Source organism: Xiphophorus hellerii, chromosome 6 (genome assembly GCF_003331165.1).
Source record: "Xiphophorus hellerii strain 12219 chromosome 6, Xiphophorus_hellerii-4.1, whole genome shotgun sequence".
Taxonomy (NCBI): Eukaryota; Metazoa; Chordata; class Actinopteri; order Cyprinodontiformes; family Poeciliidae; genus Xiphophorus; species Xiphophorus hellerii.
In genome coordinates, this window is record NC_045677.1 from 5,556,330 (window position 1) to 5,574,271 (window position 17,942).

The 17,942-nt window shown below is 41.8% G+C and overlaps 1 protein-coding gene and 1 long non-coding RNA gene across 5 annotated transcripts in view; one reads left to right on the top strand and one right to left on the bottom strand.

Annotated features, from left to right (window-relative positions):
- On the bottom strand, window positions 1–4,349 carry LOC116721159 (uncharacterized). The gene is made up of 2 exons (XR_004339535.1): window positions 4,196–4,349; window positions 1–2,285 (listed from the first exon to the last, which is right to left on the bottom strand). It is a non-coding gene; the product is annotated as an uncharacterized LOC116721159 (long non-coding RNA).
- LOC116721146 (leucine-rich repeat-containing protein 52-like) overlaps window positions 3,181–17,942 on the top strand; it is a 25,570-nt gene continuing 10,808 nt past the window's right edge. For 3 of the 4 annotated variants that reach the window (XR_004339531.1, XR_004339530.1, XM_032564696.1), the window contains exons 1-2: window positions 3,181–4,502; window positions 13,924–14,175. Coding sequence is in view for 2 of the 4 variants with exons in the window: in XM_032564696.1 (XP_032420587.1) it covers window positions 3,845–4,502; window positions 13,924–14,175 (910 nt within the window). In the remaining 2 variants the exon portion in view is untranslated. Of the gene's footprint in view, window positions 4,503–13,923; window positions 16,118–17,942 lie in introns of those variants that run through there. The other variant, XM_032564695.1, reaches the window with a different exon arrangement.

Genomic DNA, 17,942 nt, shown 5'->3' on the forward strand with positions numbered 1-17,942 from the left:
TATTTTTTAAACTTTTTATTTTTAATCATGGTAATATCAGCAATTTTCTTACACTGGGAAATATTAAGCACGGCACAAAAGTATTTGCCTTTTTTACAACCAGGCTTTTACAGTAAGAACTACATCTGTTCAGACGGTTTTCACGTAAAAGCCGACTTCACCTAAATCAGCTTTTATTTAAACCCGACTAACTACAGCAAGTGTTTTGAAAGAATGCGACCCAAATCCTGTTTTTATAACTGAAAATAAATTTCATCTGGGCCTAAAAGAATTTGAAAACTAAATGCAAATGTGAAAAAAAATTGGGTCTGCAATGAATAACACCCATCTCCTACAGCAAAAAAAAAAAAAGAAGAAATAATTGGACTTTATTGCTTGATGTTATTTTTCTTGGCACAGAAGTACTCTCCACTCAATTTTGGTCCATTTGACTAAAAGTTTTAAATGCATGAATTTGACATTTCAAGGACGGCCTGTTTTATTAAGACCCAGCTGCTTGTGCGCGACTCAGGAAGTCAGGACGGCCGAGCGGTCTAAGGCGATGCGTTCAGGTCACAGGCTCCCTGGAGGCGTGGGTTCGAATCCCAATTTGCTTGCATTTAAGTGGACCAAGAAAATGAGTTTCTGGTCAGGTCTACCAACAACAATTGAGGGAGATGTTCAGTGGTTCTCCGGAATACCATCACTCAACACACATTATGGTAAGAAGTTGCATGGGAGCAATGCAAACACAACCCGAAATTTAGTGGAAAAACTGCTAACTTTTGCTTGTCGCTATGAGCAAACATTTGGCATAGTCCTCATTGAATTGTCAAGTGTTCTTCGCCCTTCGAACATCCTGCATAAAAAAGCATCTCACACCCCAGGGGATGGGAGTCAGGATGGCCGAGCGGTCCAAGGCACCGCGTTAAGGTCGCAGTCTCCCCTGGACGCGTGTGTTCGAATCCCACTTCTGACAGAAAGACTTTTCTCATTTGCCTCGACTGCACTCTCAGAGTCGTCATTTTAACTCGACTCCTGTACTTTTGGTGTAAGTAAGTAAGGCAGTGGAAATGGAGGACCCACTGACTGCTGACTCTGCTGTGGTATTTCATCATGTAAGGAATGAAATCATCCCAGTAGATAACAGAGAAAATGTAACTTTGCAGAGCTCTCAATCAACCAAGTGGTTTTCACCCATATGCGAATTCTCAGAGAAAAGACATTAACACATTTGCGTGAGGTCAGGATGGCCGAGCGGTCCGAGGTGCTGCGTTCAGGTTGCAGTCTCACCTGGAGGCGTGGGTTTGAGCGTCGAGTAATGAACCTTTTTGCTTTGTGAGGCTTCATTTGCCCATCACTACTTACTGATGTTAGAGACGTGACCACTGGAAACCAACCGAGCTGAAGGTCGGTGGACTGTTTTCTTCATGTCCAGGCATAAAGAAAACAGGTGTAGGAGTCTCCTTTTATGCTCCACACCTTGTGAGGAGTTAATTGGGTTCCAGGTGTCCTCAATCCTGCAGGGCAAGCTTCCTCCTGCTACACACGCAGGCTAAAAAGTTAAAAGCGTCGTTCCTTCTGAGCAGGTGACTTCTTTAAGGTTTTTACTGTGAAGCGAACAGAACCTTTTATGTCTGCGTTTCAGCAACACCAGTATTTTTGTCGCTTTTCCATAAAGTTCAACATTGCTTTCTGCTTGGCCATCAGTCGGTGCATAATCGATTCTAGTGGAGGCCTCAAGAAAACCCACCATTTGACCTCAAACGGTGGCCACTTGAAGTAAGTACAATTAACTTTGAACCTATTTTTAGACAATACTTTGATTATTCTTGATCATTTTTTTTTTTTTTTTTGCTTACGGGTAAACTTTTAAGAGCATGTGAAACGTCCGCTGGTTCCGCGTTTACTTCCATTTCACAACAGTGACAAAGCTGAGAGTGAAAACATCCGTCAAGCATCGATCCTAAAACGCAGTTCCAAGTTGCCGACACTAGATGTCCTCCGAGAGCCAGTTTCTAAGGGCTTAAACAGCGGTGAGGATGACTTCAGTCCACATGGAGAGCAACCTGACAGAGGCCGTGAATAGACAGAAAACCCAACAGATTTTCTATTAGTGGATCTCTGAGGGTGGAGAGATATGGAGAGAGTGTGGTCAGTGTGTGTGTCGGGGGGGCAGAAAGGGGCTGCTGGTTGCCATTTTGGGGTAATTTGTTTAATACGACTCATCAGCAGCAACATCTGTCTTCCTCCTCCTGCTGCTGCTCCTCCTCCATCCTGCTGGGTCTGATTCAGCACTTCAACACCTACACACAGAACCAAGAATAGATTCAGGACTCCACACAGAGTAAAAATAAAAAAATAAGCCCCGCCGGCGCCTGAGACCACCCATCGCATCCTGTCCTGTCACCTGCTACGGAGAAATCGGAAACGAAGCAGAACAGATCCTTCAGTCGCTCCCTTTACTTGCTGTTTAGTTTTAAGTGCGTCTCTAATTTGGTGCTAATGTGACGTTTTAGATAGCAGTTTAATGCAATTTGACCTCCATTTTTTCATTTCTAGGGTAAAAGTCTAAAAGACACAAGCTTAGCCTCAACCACCGTTTTCCACAGTCAGAGGTCGTCAAACTTCGTTTGGGATTTTGAAAACTTTCAGGGTGTTTTCACGCCTGACTTTCTTACATTTTCAGTTGCTGCTGTTCACTTTCCCACTGCGCTGCCAAAACCTTTTGGAAAACCCGTGACCTGTGGTGGCGCTGTGCCAATCACCAGTGAGAGAAACGACATGAAAACCTCTGAAGAACACGATGAGCGCAACTTCCTCCTACGTGAAATGTAAACAAAATGGAGTGGCGTCAGATTTTAGGATTTCTATTTTGCTTTTTTTCCCTGCTAGGGCTGTAGACGCTCACGTTTGTTTTGGTTGTGTTTACCCAGAATTCCTTGTGCTGAAGTTCATTTCCTGATCCGTTTTATTTTCACATAAGCATTTGAATTGCATCGGCGTTCACTTTTAATTCAAATGAGAGGCTGGTTTGTAGATGGATCAGAGTTGCTTTCTTTGGGGGGCGATGGAGGGTGTGGGGGCATTTACCCGGGGCGCCCAATTTAAGCAGGATCCGCCCCTGCTTGTGGAACGTTCCTGTCATCTTTTTCCTCCGACACTTATTAACGGAGCTGATTGTAATTACTGAAACCCACCTGAGTCACGCAGACCCACAGCGGAAGCATTCCAGGTGACCTTTACCACCAAATGCCAAACGTGCAGGGCTTGTACTTCCTCCATGTGTGAGACTGGCCCCTGCATTCCCTCCGGTACCCAGACCCCTGCGCTCGTGCTCCAGCTCGCTCCAAAGCGTGAGCTCACTCTACATCCTGCCCCCCCACCCCCTCCTCCTCTACCCACCGCGCAGTTGGATTCAGTTACAGTGAGCGCCAGGATGGCAACATAAAAAAAAAATCTAATGGAACAACTGAGACGGGAGAACGCTGTGAGGTTTTTACGACGTGCGAATAGCAAGTCATAGAAATAACCTCGACAGGAAAAAAACAAGAAAAGAGAGAGAGAAAATCAAGATGCGGGGCAGCGCGAAGGCATCCGGGGGTCAAGTTCACGCGGCAGCGGATGCGCGCCGGCTCCAGGAGCAGCTGGCCGGCTGGATGAAGTGAGACTCGGCGCGCAGCGGCAGCAGCGTGCCACGGCGCGGCCACGCATTTCGGATCGGACCTCGGTGGGAATCATTTCTGGGGACAAAACAACTCGGCCACCTCGTCCCTCCCCCCTCCCCCTCTCACGGCACATCAATGAGGAATGTGACTGTGTCTGTCTCTGTCCAGACGGGCTTGATGAAGCCCTCGGCGGTGTCATGCGTCTTGCCCCGCAGCCAGCAAGCGCGCAACCCCTGCAGCTCGTAGTGTTCCTCGCGCTCCTCCTGGGCGCCGGGGTCGTGCCGTCCCCGGTCATCTCCGCCGGCTGCCCGGACAGGTGCGTGTGCGACGACCAGCTGGTGGTCCAGTGCGCCGGGCAGCACCTGGTCGCCTTCCCGGCCGACCTGCCGCTGGCCACGCGGCAGCTCATCATCTCCAACAACCGCATCGCGGAGCTGCCGCCGCTGGCGCTCAACTACCTATCCGACCTGGTCTACCTGGACTGCAGCAACAACTCCCTGACCGAGGTGTCCGAGTCCACCTTCGGGAACCTGCGCAAGCTGGCCTACCTGGACCTCTCCTTCAACACCTTGCGCCGGATCGAGGACCGGACGTTCGGGCCGCTGGCCAGCCTGGTGATGCTGAGGATGACGGACAACCCGGGGCTCTCCGACATCCACCCGGACGCCTTTTCGGAGAACGAGGCGCTGCAGGTGCTCGACGTGAGCCGGAACAACCTGACGGCGCTCAACATCACATCGCTGCTCGCGCTGGCCGCCCTGCGCTCCGTGGGGCTCGGCGGGAACCCGTGGAGCTGCCAGTGCGACAACGAGGACCTCTGCCTGTGGGTCCACCTGGAGACCTTCAAGTTCCAAGGTCCTGTCGGCTCGCTTTCACTTTCACCCCGGGGTCACGTGAGGAAGCGGTTAGTCCAGGGAGCGCGTGCCGCACGCTCCAGTTGGCGCTAATTAGAAAGCCCGGTTACGTAATGGACTGGCCTTTTACTGGAGGCTGTAAGCAGGAAGCAACTCCTGTCAAAATAAAAAAAATAATTAGACCGTAGAAAAATACAGAATTATCACCCTGGATAAATTCTGAGTTTAACACGAAACGTGTTTTGATTGATACATAATCAGGGCCGCTTACAAGGATTTGGGGCCGTTGGGTTGAAACCGTTTTGGGGCCCCATCTACAAAAAAAAAAAGTTATTTTGCTAATTCAATTTACAGTAGATTAATAGGTTGCCCTATACATAATTAAGTATGAACCTGTGATGTAATGACCAGTTGCTCCATGTTGTTTCCAAAAAACAGACAAAAACTATATCTTTGTCATTTTCAATTACATGAGTATTGTTTCAATTCATAAAATTCCCAAAATACTATTACAACTCACCTGATTGGCCTATGATTCTTATATTAAGTACAATGTCTGCAAAACACACTTTTATCGAAAATAAATAAAATAAATAAAAATCTCTCATCTCCTGCCTCAGTGCAAAATGCCCCTTGAATTTTTCATGTTTTGTCAGATCACAGCCACAAACTTCAATGTATTTAAGTTTGATTTTGTGACACAAACTGAGATCTGTTCTCAATTTTAGCCTGATACCCCAAAATAAAAACCTGTGCAACCAACAGCGTCTACAAGGCAGCTAGGAACATACGTGTTGTAATCTGGTGTAATGTTTACATGGAAGTTTATTCGTGGCTCTCGGCAGCAGGGCCGGATTCAGAATGATGTGGGCCTCAGTTTTGGTGCCCCGGTCCACTGCTAGTCAATGCTAGCCCTGTACATCAGTGGGTCTGAACTGATACATGGGAGGTTCACTACTTATGTTGCTTCTAAAAAAAAATACTATAACTTCATGATCTTCTTCCTCCCATGTTTTTTTTGTTTGTTTGTTGTTGTTTTTTTTACATATCATGTATGCAAGTAAACAAACAAAAGAAATTTTCAGGGTAATTTTTTTATATTTTTTTTTACTTTGTGCTCCACCTTATCACTCCCAAAGTTGATTTCCTTTTCCATAAAAAAATCGTACATCCTACACTTCCCATCTACTCCGCCCCCGATGAGTCTGGCATGTTTTGAACAGCACTAGGGGCGTATTTGTGGATTTATGTGGATTTATGGATTCATTACTGAAACAGTAACGTTTCAGTAATGAAGACGTTGCTGAAACTGATCTCACGTTGTGTTTGTGTTTTTTTTAGGCGATGTTATGGAGATATTTGTTCATATAAAGTCCTGAGACAAAATCATATGCAGATGAACTTCATTTACTAGGACATAAACTCTTTAGGCAATTGTTGCGCTGCCTTTCATTTAGCGGAATCAAAGAGTTGTCTAAGTGAAAATGCACACCGCGCTTTTCAAGTTTTCTTTTTTTTTTTGTTAAAAAAAAAGAAAAAAGTTTGATTTGATCATTTTCCACCTCCACTTCACAACTTTGAGTTCATGTGTTGCATAAAAAGGCTCAAAAACACATTTAGTTTTGTGGCTGTAGCATCACAAAACGTGGAAAAGTTGAAGTACAAATGAAACCCAACACAAGTACAAATAAATATATAATGTCAGCTAGGGCTATGTTGATGTATTTTTTTTTTTTAAACGTCCTCATCAGATTAACATTATTTGAATTTTGACATCAATTTGTCTTTATTAAGGCATATCTAAAACTAAGACTAATTAAAAAAGGCCTTTAATGTGGAAAGGTTATGACATTATGACAATATGTTTGGTTTTTATTTTTAGTCCAAACATATTATTGGAAAGTTGAGTGGAAGGAAAAGGAGATTTTAAAAAACAAAACAAAAACAAAAAAAGAAACGGGGGAAGCAACAGGGATAACCGCAGCCTTTAAAGGATTGTGAGTCAAATCCAGTTGATGATTTTGGTAGCAAAGCAGCCTGAGCTTCCTGAACACGTCAGTATAACCGCGTCACGCCGCACTGATGCAGCAATTCATGAAAAAATAAGCTCCAACTACGTATATTTCTATATTTTTACTGGTCATATATAAATTTCTTACTTAAATGTAGTTGTGTTTTTTTTTTTATTTGTATGCCATTGTTGTTGAAATTAACAGAAACGAAATGCATCAATAATATTGATGCCTGGTCAGTGTCGGTATCTAATCGATACTTGCGCGGTAAAAATCAATAAGTTAGTTTTAGATTCCGTCTTAAGATCCTATTTTTATAATTACCCACAGGGAGTTTTACAGTTTTCTCTCCTTCTTTAACAGAAACTGTGCTGGAAAACGAACCACTCCTGTCGCGCACACGCAGAAGCCGCGCTGCACAATTTCTTTCGCCTCACATCACCCCAGGCAACATCTGCAACAGTTATTATTTCACACAAGTAAATGGCCAATAGCCTGCAGGACTGCTGTTGTTTTTATAATCGCAGTGAAAAGCTGTGGGTTAAACACACATAGTAAAATAAGAAAAACAAAACAAAACTGCAGAAGTCCCAAAAGTTATTTATCTGCCAAATGTTTGAGTTAGCATGCTAATTATTGACGATCACAGAAGCAAATAAAACAACATTTCAACTCAGATTAGGTTTGAAATGTTGCACTTGAACAGCCTGTCAGACTTCTGGAAAAGTGTCAACAGACTGCAAGGCAAAGGAGGAGCACATTAAAAATAATTAGATTTAAAAAAAAAAAAAAAAGCAATCACCAACAACATCTCATTCTAACAGTTTAGAGACGATGTTCTGCAGACCGTTCAGTAAACTGAAGTATTCTGGTATATGCTGTTAAATTCAAATAAATGAAATAGTAGTTGATGGTTGGGAATGGTAACAGAAATTTGACCAACAAAATAGAAAGCAATTGACCCCCAAAATGTGGAAATTTATTTTATTTTTTCTCTTTGTTTTATGATTTGCTCTCTCATCCTTCGGTTCCATGACTTTTAGATGTCAGCAGCAACGTTTGACTGCTGTGAGCAGGGCCGGATTTTAGAAAAATAAGGGCCCCTGGGCTGGAGGGAGTTTTGGTGCCCTAGCCCAGAGAACAGGGGGAAAAAAAGCCCAACTTGTACTCATGCAAATTACAGAACATTAATAAGCAGTCATACAAATCTGAGTTTGAATTAGATGCATGGTCGGTTTGAAATGTCTGGAATTTCTCCATGTTGGGCCCAAAAAGGTGGCAAATTTCCAATGTTTGAGTTTAGCTTAAATTCATAAAAATCCAACAATATTTAGAAAAAAAAACAACCCACCACATGTTAAACAAGTCCATGACTTTAATATGAGGTCTAGGGCTGCAACCAACGATTGTTTTAATAATCTGATCCGACAATTAATCGAGTGTAATAAAATGGCACATTCGACAGTTTATTTTATTTGACAACTTAAGCCTTTTATCTACAATACTAGAAATATTTGAAAAGATCCAAGTAAAAAAAAAAAATCCTTTTTTTATGAGAAAATATTTCATTGTGTAAAATACAACACATTACTTCAGCAAATCTGAACCAGGTGAAGCTAAAACTATTTCATTTGAGGATTTCTCCTTAGAACAGATTAGCAAACAAAGATGTTTTAGTCTTAAATATAAATATATTTTGGGCTTAATTACTGCTCTGAATATCTTTCAGCAAATGGCCTTTTTTGAGTCTAGAGACTGAAAATCAATTAGGATTAATTGATTACAAAATTAGTTGATGTTTTTTTTCCCCCCAATAATTGATTAATTCGATTAATCGGTTCAGACCTAATGAGGTGTATTGTTTGTGAAACATCATGCACTATATTTGTATATATAATTTTTGGGCGGCCCCTAAACTTGGTTGCCCTGGGTTACTGCCTCTGTAAGCCTTTTCTAAAGTCTGGCTCAGACTGTTGGACCGTTAAATGATGAAGAAGAAAACAGAAAAAATGGCGTCTCTTGATTCTCTTTCAGCCACTTCAGCTCCACCAGCCGTGGTTTTGACAGGAAACACGACAGTCTTGTTATCCAGAAACGACGAATCAATCAATTTTCCACTCGGCCGCTGGGACGCGATGCTGCAGGTGTGATTAACGAATCGTGGGTCTCCCCCATCAAATATTGATCCCCGCTGTTATTTCCCTGCCAACTTGAAAAATCGCTTTCGACACTCTGAGCAAATCCTAAACTTTGATTTACGATGCCGTTGGTTCGGTGTGGACATGTCGCTATGCAAAAGGCCAGCTGCTATTTATAGTGCCTCTTACTGAGCAAAGAAGCCAGTCGTAATTTTAACACCATGGCTGTAATACAATTTCCACGCTCTCTGAACTACCCTCCCTCTCCGTACCGCTTCTCACTCGCCGCGCGGTTCGCCACACGGCGAAACACGGAGATGTCCCAGTTTTCCCGCCGCTCGTCACCGTTTGTCTCGCCTGACTTGGATTGCGGCCTCTTCTGGTGACAGCTGCCAAGAAAGGAGCAGCCGAACCCTCAGACGCGCGCATCCTTTGGCCCTGCACGCGAAATCTGTATGATTTGATGGAGTTTTTTAAAAAAAAATTGGATTGCCCATCTCATATTGTAGATAAATGATCGTTTTTCTCCACGCTGCATGTCAGTAGATGACAGAAATGCTCTCTTTGTTGGTTAACAATGCCTAACAATTTTGTTGTTGATTGAAGTAACTAAAAAAAAAAATAGGACATGACATATTAATTAATACTTAAGATTATAGCCAAGTGGCTAATGTTAATCTCTTGTCCCATTGGCAGGTTGATTTATGATTCTTAATAAGAAAAAACAACTGCAAAAATACTGCACTAAAAAAAACCCCATCCTCTTCTTAAAGTAGATAAATGGCTTTCTTATGTAGTTGTTTGCTATTTTTAGGCTGTAGTGTTTCAATCATTTTAATTTAAGTTGAATAGAGTTAGCATAAAATGGGGTTAGATACAGGTAAGCTATGCTAAGCTAATCGGGCCAATTGTGTGACTGGCAAAATGAGCCTCTCCTCTAAGCCACCATAACAAAGAAATCCGCTGTACAGTTTTCACATGCTAAACAGATCCATGTTTTGTTTGGGAAAATAAATAGCTTTGTTTATTAATATCTTCGTTAAATGATGTTTCACTGTCTAACGCCAACCAAAGCCCTGGAGTTTACACATTCTTTTTAAAATGGGGTCTTTTACGAGACTGCTGCTGTTTATTTCTAATGTTACACTGAATATAATTTCAGATTTTTGGCTAGTTCTTGTCAGCATTGGCTTAAAAAGTGAGCGATCCAGCAAAAATATTTCTACGCTACAGAAAAGTAATAGTTAGGGATGAGTTGACATGAAAATGGGTTCTGCTGTCTGTCAATGAAAATATGTAGCTACTGCTATTACTTCGTTAAAAAAAGAAAAAAAACGAACAACATGGGACGATGGTAGACGGGTGCCTGAGGCAGCAGCCCTGGGAGGCAATACCTTTTGGTTAGCTGAAAATAACACTAGGCTAGATGAAGGGGGGGGGGGGGGGAAATCATATCTCACACTGGTTTAGGACGAGAGCATGCTTGTCTCCTTCAGTTTAGAAAATCAACAACACCAAGCAAGAGAGAGAGAGAGAGAGAACAAAAGCCTCAAGAAAGGAACCAACAGATTCTCGTCTGTCTCGCCTTCCTGGCTGCATTAGCACTCTGTCAGTTGTTATGTAAGGGAAGCGTCTCGAAATGGAGCAGAGCGTGAATCGGAAAGAAGAGAGGGAAAGCCCTCTTCTTTGATGGCAGTCCCGGTTGGGGGGCCAGGAGGATGAGGAGGGTTTAGGTGGGCGAGCCCGTAAGGGTTTTCCTTCCTGCCTGTGAGACACGCGGAGAGTAGATGTGCAAACGTGAGCCGACTGTGTGAGGATGGAGGGAGGAAGCTCGGCTCTCGGCCTGCGACACGTACAGGGATGATGGGATGCAGGGAGGGCGGGATCCATGGGCATGGAAGGAGAGTGGGCTCTTATGAAGCCGGAGATTCTAACAGCATATCGTTAGAGAGAGAGAGAGAGAGAGAGAGAGAGAGAGAGAGCAGCAGCAGCAGCAGCAGCAGCAGCAGCAGCAGCTGTCTCTGAGAGGATCAGAGAATGCTTTGAATTTTTCTACAGCACATCTGAGCCAAGCAGACCCCGATAAACTAATTTCCAGAAACTCGAGTCATGGAAGTCGAGGAGAGCTACAGAGATTTAGACGTTAAATTCTTAAAATATTCAGAAACGTCAATTTGTCTTTTTCTATTAGAGGTGAGCTGTCAAGTAATTTCATTGAGGATAAAAAAAAAGAGCTGTAAGAAACACTGCCTTCTAACTTGAGTTAATTTTTATTTATTATAAGCGGCAAGGAAGCTGGAGCAGAAGTTTAATTCCCAGCTACACTACTCCAGATATTTTTTATACTTTTATCCAACACTGTTTTAAAAATCCAATATGGCTGCCATATGGAGTAAGAACTTATTTATTGGAACATGTCATTAAATTAGTCACACAGATGGTTCCGGACAACACATGTTGAACATGTTGCTTCAGTGTTTTAATGTGCACAGGATTCTGATAATGTCCAATTATTAGCTTATGATGCTAACAGTAGATCTGCTGGTGAAGGAGCAGCTCCTATAATGAGCTCAGCAGATGTGCAGTTCCGCCAGGTGTTTGCTAATTGCTGCTGGCTAGTCTGAAGGAGCTGAGTGGGGACATCACAAGGGAAGGATGCTCTGTGACGAGGAAGAGTAGAAATTTGGAACCTGCTGCTCTGAGGATTATCTTTCTCTGGAAGGCGGGGCTAAGTCCACCCAGGCGTTTTACACAGCTGCATGGTTGCCACGGGAGATTAAAGGATTTCTCAAACATGCATGAAAGAATCAGGGCAACACTCCAGGTATGTTTTTGATGCGGGCATAACATGATAACATGATGTAAAGATAAAAAAAATGTATTTTACTGTAACACTGGCCTACTAGCAAAAGGCTACATAGACTGATTTGATAACAGAGGTTGATCCTTCAACCTCATCAATTAAGACAAAGTCTTAAAGATGGGAAGTGAATGAGATCATAAAATGTCCTTAGGAAGGTTTGCGATGAGATGCACCACCGTCTCCTGCAAACAGTTAATTAGAGAGTTAATATTAATAAGCTATTTACGTGAGCGAGGCTGTGCAGTAGGAGACATAGTTACTGTCATCCGTCTCACTTTGTGCTGAAAGATTTCTTCGCGTCAAGTGGGTTGAAGCAGCAGATCTTCATTGAAGTCCAAAACCACTTCTTCTTCTTCTCTGGCTAAGTGATGGTGTGTATTCTGGGGTGTTGGTGCAGAGAGACAGTAACACTGTTCCCACTGCAGAGGATTTCAAAGCTTTTGATCCCTCACAACACAAAAGCTTTTGATAAAACACATGCCAATTACCAGCAGTGTCTGTAGCAGCGTTACAGTTCTGTCTCGCTTTAGCAAAACATTAACTAAAAAAAAAAAAAAAAAAAAAAACCCAAGACGGCACTCCCATCAGCTGTTGAAGTGTCGCATCCATCATGCTCTGTATTGGATTTTGACTGAACTTACTGTACTTCCATCCAGTTCTCTTGAATAGAGGAAAGTCAATGTTTTGTTGGGATTTGCGGATCTCAGAGGGTCTTAGTTGGAGTCCCACCTAAAGCCTGGTGATGAGAAACATTGTTATCTGAGGTCTCAGGCAGACACAAAGACCCCACTCCCTCTCTAATCCTGTGTGGGAAAAGGAGTTTGCATAATTCATTTGTGTGTGTGTGTGTGTGTGAGAGAGATTTTAAATGCTGCATTAACTTAAAACTGTGGAACACAGAAAACCCCCAAAGCCTCGCAGTGTTTTGATAAATAGGGCAGCAGAATTTTAATACTTGAGCAATTTTAATACTTGAGCAGATTTCTGTATTTTAATTTCTTTCAGCTCTGTTTGCCTGTATTAACTTGCTCAAAGGTTCTTTCAAATTTCTGTGTGTCAGAAGCAAAGTGTGTTTTGATTGTGGAGATGATAAAATCACTGGCAACGCGAGCAACCACATGATGTCCAAATGGAAATGTGGCCAAACAACCAGTTTTACTCTGAGACAGTGAGAGGAAGAATTTAGTGATTTTGGTTGTGACTCCCGTTGTTGTGTACGAGAAAACAGACGGCATTCTTCTCTCAGCCCCAGAGAGGCCGTCTTCAGACCAGGCTAACTTCAGGGATGATAAGAGACTCAGAGTAAATTATCCTGGGCCCATAGCACCTGATTCAAACAACAAAAACAGAGCATGTGTGCAGTAAATTAAATTAGGAAATATCTGACAAAAGTAATTTGGTCTTTCTTGGCTGAGACTAATCCTTATTAAAATTTACATTTTTGCTCCTCTTGGTGCTAGTAGATAACTACAACGGCAAAGTTTTAGAGATGTGCAACACTCCATATTTTGGCATCGATCCGATACCAAGTAAACACACGGCCAGTATCCCCGATACAGATTCCGATACCTATACTTTTCATTGTTAAATGTTGACATATCTTCACATTTCTGAACTTTATGTGTTTTTATTGTTTTTCTCTAAGTTATTTTGTGACAACCTACAACAGAATTTGGACAAAACCTAACCCTACCCTATATGTGCGAAATACTTTAATAATATAAACGGAAACAAAAGAAAAACTAAACAAATATGCGTACAGTTTTTCTCCATAAAGTGCAAAAAAATTTGATTTAAGAGCAAATTGATGCTCAAGTCTGTTCCAGTAAAGAAAAAACAGAAATAAAAATTAAAGGCCTGGGCTATTTATCGATATAGCTTGTTAGCTAGGCCTGGCCTAGCTTGGCCATGGCCTTGTAAGTTGGTAAAACTGGCCATGGCCTCGCTAGCTAGTTTGATAGCTAGCTAGCTAGCAATGCTGTTCCACTAAAGAAAAAACAGAAATAAAAATGAAAGGCATGGGCCTAGCTAGCTAGTCATCCATCTAGCTTGTTAGCTAAGCCTGGCCGTGGCCATGGCCTAGCTAGCTAGCAATGCTGTTCCAGTAAAAAAAACCAAAAAACTAAAAAGTAAAGCTCTTAAATGGAAGTTTGTGGTTGTAATAGGACTAAAATGTTAAAAAGTTGAATACCTTTGACAGGCAATTTATTTTGTAAATAAATATGTAACATTTCTGAACAGCTGGCATTGATCTGGTGTGTGATTTGGCAAGTTTTATAGTTACTGAAGAAAAGCTGAGCAGTTATTTAGTATCCACTGCTTTCTATCGCCTGAAGCTGCTGTTAGGCCACATTGTCACATGAATAATCTCCATCACTTCTTGTCTGTGTGTGTGTGTGTGTGTGACAGATGAGGGCCGGACAGTGTGTGGTTCACCGGCTGACATGCAAGGTCGGCGTCTGAGTGAGGTGGGCATCCAGCTGCGGACGTTATGTCACCAGACACTGGACTCCTGGGACTACTTTTTCTTCGTTGTCATCGGCTTCGTCATCTTCGCCGCCGGGACGGTGTCGGCGTGGCTGATGGGCGTCGTCATGGTGCTGTACGAGCGCTACATCAAGAAGAAGGACGATCAGCTCGAACTGGAGAACGAGGAGAAAGGTATTGAGACGGTTGGTGCATCCAGAGGCAGAACAGAGCGGGGCAACAGGAGCTTAAAAACGTCACATACTGTTTGAAAGAATCCGTCCACCATGGATTCTCGCAGTGCCTCCTGTAACTCTCCTCTACAGCTGTCTGTGAAGTCTGACATTAAATCAAATCTGAGTCTTGGCTTGCAAACAGAAAATGGATAAGGAATGTGTTTCTAATCATTTGTAGGGCGCTTTCCGGGGATGAAACAGGTTTTTATTATTTTTTTTAAGTCTCCATGCTGGAGGTCCCCATAGCTGGGTGATACATAAACCATATATGCAAATGTATGAATCTGTATGTTGTATAATTCTGTGTTGTGTTTGAGTGGATTTGTTGAGCAGAAAGGAAGTGAGTTGGTAAAACTGGTATTAATAGACCAGTTTGGTGTTTCTATAAGGCATCCAGCTTATTTCAGCTTATTTTATATTTCAGACTTTTGGCCTCTAAAGTCTTCTGAACTAGTTTTACATTACTGTTTTTTTTAATGATGCTAATAATCTCCTATATCTTTAAGGAATCTTCTGTTTCCAAAAGGCGCAGTCTGACTTGAAAGGACTGTATAACGGGATAGTTCAGGATGTTTGGATTGAGTTTAGGCTGAAATGTTATCAGCAATTTATATCTTTGCGTCTTCATTTCACATCAGTGCAGATTAGCTGGTTTTGTCGTTAGCTAGTTGATGCTACCAACAATCCAGAATAGGCCCAAGGCTCAAATAGACTTTTACAGACCAAAAACAACTCCCAATTTCAAAACGTCATATCAGTTTATGAACAAATTTCTGCTTTAGAAGAAACACAGGAAATGGTGACCAGAGGCAGCGCATCCCTGATTATCTTCCTGCGTGAAAAGCGATGAGACTAGATCAACAAAGTGTTTGAGGTCAGATTAACAGTCAGAAAGGAAAGAAATGCAGTGTAAAAGTCATACAGTGGCATTTAGTCAAGCTGCTTTATTATGCTACATAATATAATGTTACTATCTGCCATTTTCATAGCTTTACCTTCAAGTGTTAAATCACAGTTATGATTTGTAATTGTTTCAAACAGTAAAAATCCAGTATTAAACTAGGTAGCGGTGCTACCTAGTCCCATTGTCTTCTTCTCTAACTTATTATTGCAACTTTGTGTATAAAAAACAAACATTATGGCTTACGTCATTTTTAATTAATAGACGTTTACGTAATTACTTTTATGTAAAAATTGCCATTTGAAACTTATTACATTTGAGAAGGAAGATTATTAGTGACGCACCGCCTCCAACCTCCATATCTGCTGAAATAGTCACAGGTTTGTCTGTAAATATCCATCCATTCAAACCTGAAAATGGTGTAAAAGGTTATAAGATAAATTTCAGGTAAACATGACAATTTTCAGATTGGAGTTTAGGATTATGTGGTCGTGGCGGCTCTCAGATTTAGCCATATAGCTTCGAAATCTGATCCAACAAATCTGGATTTTAATCAGTTGAAGACGTCGAGACGTACTGAGTCTATACTGCAGGTAAGACATTAGCTGCTGATAATGTTCTTTTAGTATCTCACGTCAAAAGTCCTGAAAGATCATTTTCGTTTGATTTGATGTAAAAGCCTGGAAGGTTGTTGGTGATGCATGAAAGACAGGAAGAAAAGCCTAAAGTACCAATGAAATCTTTGAATATGGACTTCCATATGAGGAATTTTACATACTTCAGTCTCTGCACATTGTAACTTTTTACATAGTCTAAGAGCAATACAAGTAACTGTGATGGGAGGCACTGAAAGGTTTAGTTCCCCCGGAGGTGGCACACACGCTAATAACCTATGTTTTGGTCTGTCTGCAAACATGTTTGATACCACGAAATTTACTCTGATTAGCATAATGCGAGTTGTAAAGATTAAATAAAAAGTAAAGGTCTTTTTTTGTATATATACTGAAATGTTTGCCTTACTCATAATTCATTGTTTGCTGACCATCTTGTCCCGTGAGGAATAAGAAAGGAATATTGTGAGGTGGAAATCCGCTGGATTTCTTGTAAATATAACAACTAAGATTCTTTTGTTACTGTCATTTGCGCAGGATGTTTCAAGCAGACCAGATTTTGAGTTGAATCGGCCACGGACAAATTTGTCCATTCAAATAATGGAACTGAATTACTTTAAATTGTTTGTTTAAAGTCAAGCCAGCTAATTTTGGTTTTAATTTTAAGCTAGCAAGATGGAAAACCAACAGAAGTGATGGGAAATGGCTTGTTCTCTGTAAAATTACTCTTTCATTTCTGCCATGTTTCGTAGATCAAAACTCGAATCTCGGAATGACGGCGCGTCAGACTCTCCTCAACATTGGTCCGATTTGTCAAAACAATGGAAACAATGTGATGCTTGCTAGCTAGCATCAGCAATTCAAGAAAAATGACGTGTTCCTCAGCATTTTTTACATTCAAACATTAAAGGAACATGTGCACAAATAAATGTTACTCTTGATAAGTCGATTTAGCAAGATGCTATCAAAAGTACGCCTGAACAACTCGGTGTGGCTGCTATCATGGGGCCTGGCAGCCATATTGGATCTGAGACTGTGATTGGTGAAAACCCCCCAAATTTATAACTTGAAAATGTCAAATTCACGGAACAAATGGAACACATTATTTGTAAGGAGAGATGTACATGGAGCTGATCTTCAAACTAAGTCAAAATTTCCCAGCCATATTTGTAATTTAAGTACAAGAAGCCGTTCTTCCATTGAGCTGACAAGAGTTTGTCAAGATTTCTGAGATGTAGTCGCCAAATAGTCGCAGTTCTTTTGCTAAAGTTGCTAAAGTAAGCATTTAACACTGGAACCGGAAGGCACTTTAAATATCCAAAATAAATAAGCAGAATGACAAAATTAATTATGAGGCCTCCGCGAACAAAACTGCCCTTCAAAAAACAGGGCTAGCTGAGACCACAGCACCAGACTGAAGACATTTATCATCCAGCTTTTGATAGAAAGAGAAAAACACGCCATGCAGATGGAAAGTTTTGAGTTTGTTTTAATTTCTCACACGATTAATTGATTTATTGATATTGGGACGGGCCTAGGCCTTAGTGTGTGTTCCGACAATAATCTCAGATAAATGGAAGATGGACGGATGGACGAATTTGAACCTCAGAAAGCCAATGCACTCTCTGTTGACTGTGTAAATGACATAAGCGACAGCAAAAAGCAAAATTCTCGTTAAACTCTTCTCTGTGGAGTGAAGCAGCAAATGCTTATGCATAAACAGACATTTCCCTTTCAGCTGTAGCCAAACAGTAGCGGGTGGGGGTGGGGGAGTTGGGAGGGTTTTCAAATGAATGTGGGCGCTGTTGACGGATGATTCAGACGCCGTTTTCTCGCTTGAAAAGCAAACGCAATTCCAGAGGCAGATATTGCTGAGAGCCACGATGGACTCTCTAATTTTTACAGATACAAAACGATGATATTGACTCAAGCAGGAAAAAGGAAAGGTGAAAGTAAAGATATTTCATACCAACCTCTGCTAAACACAGTCTGAATCTGTCTAAAAATCGGTTTCCTTCATTTTGCTTGTTCGTCCTCCTTATATAAAGGGGTGATCCTGACTCATCAAAGTTTGTATAACTATGCTTGTACCAATTTAGGCATAATGGCGTGGCAGGATGTCAAAATGTCAAGCAGAGGTCTGTATGTTGCCGACATGACTGGTGATCAGGAACGCCTGTGAAAAACGTAGTCACTGACTCGCTGATTGCCGTC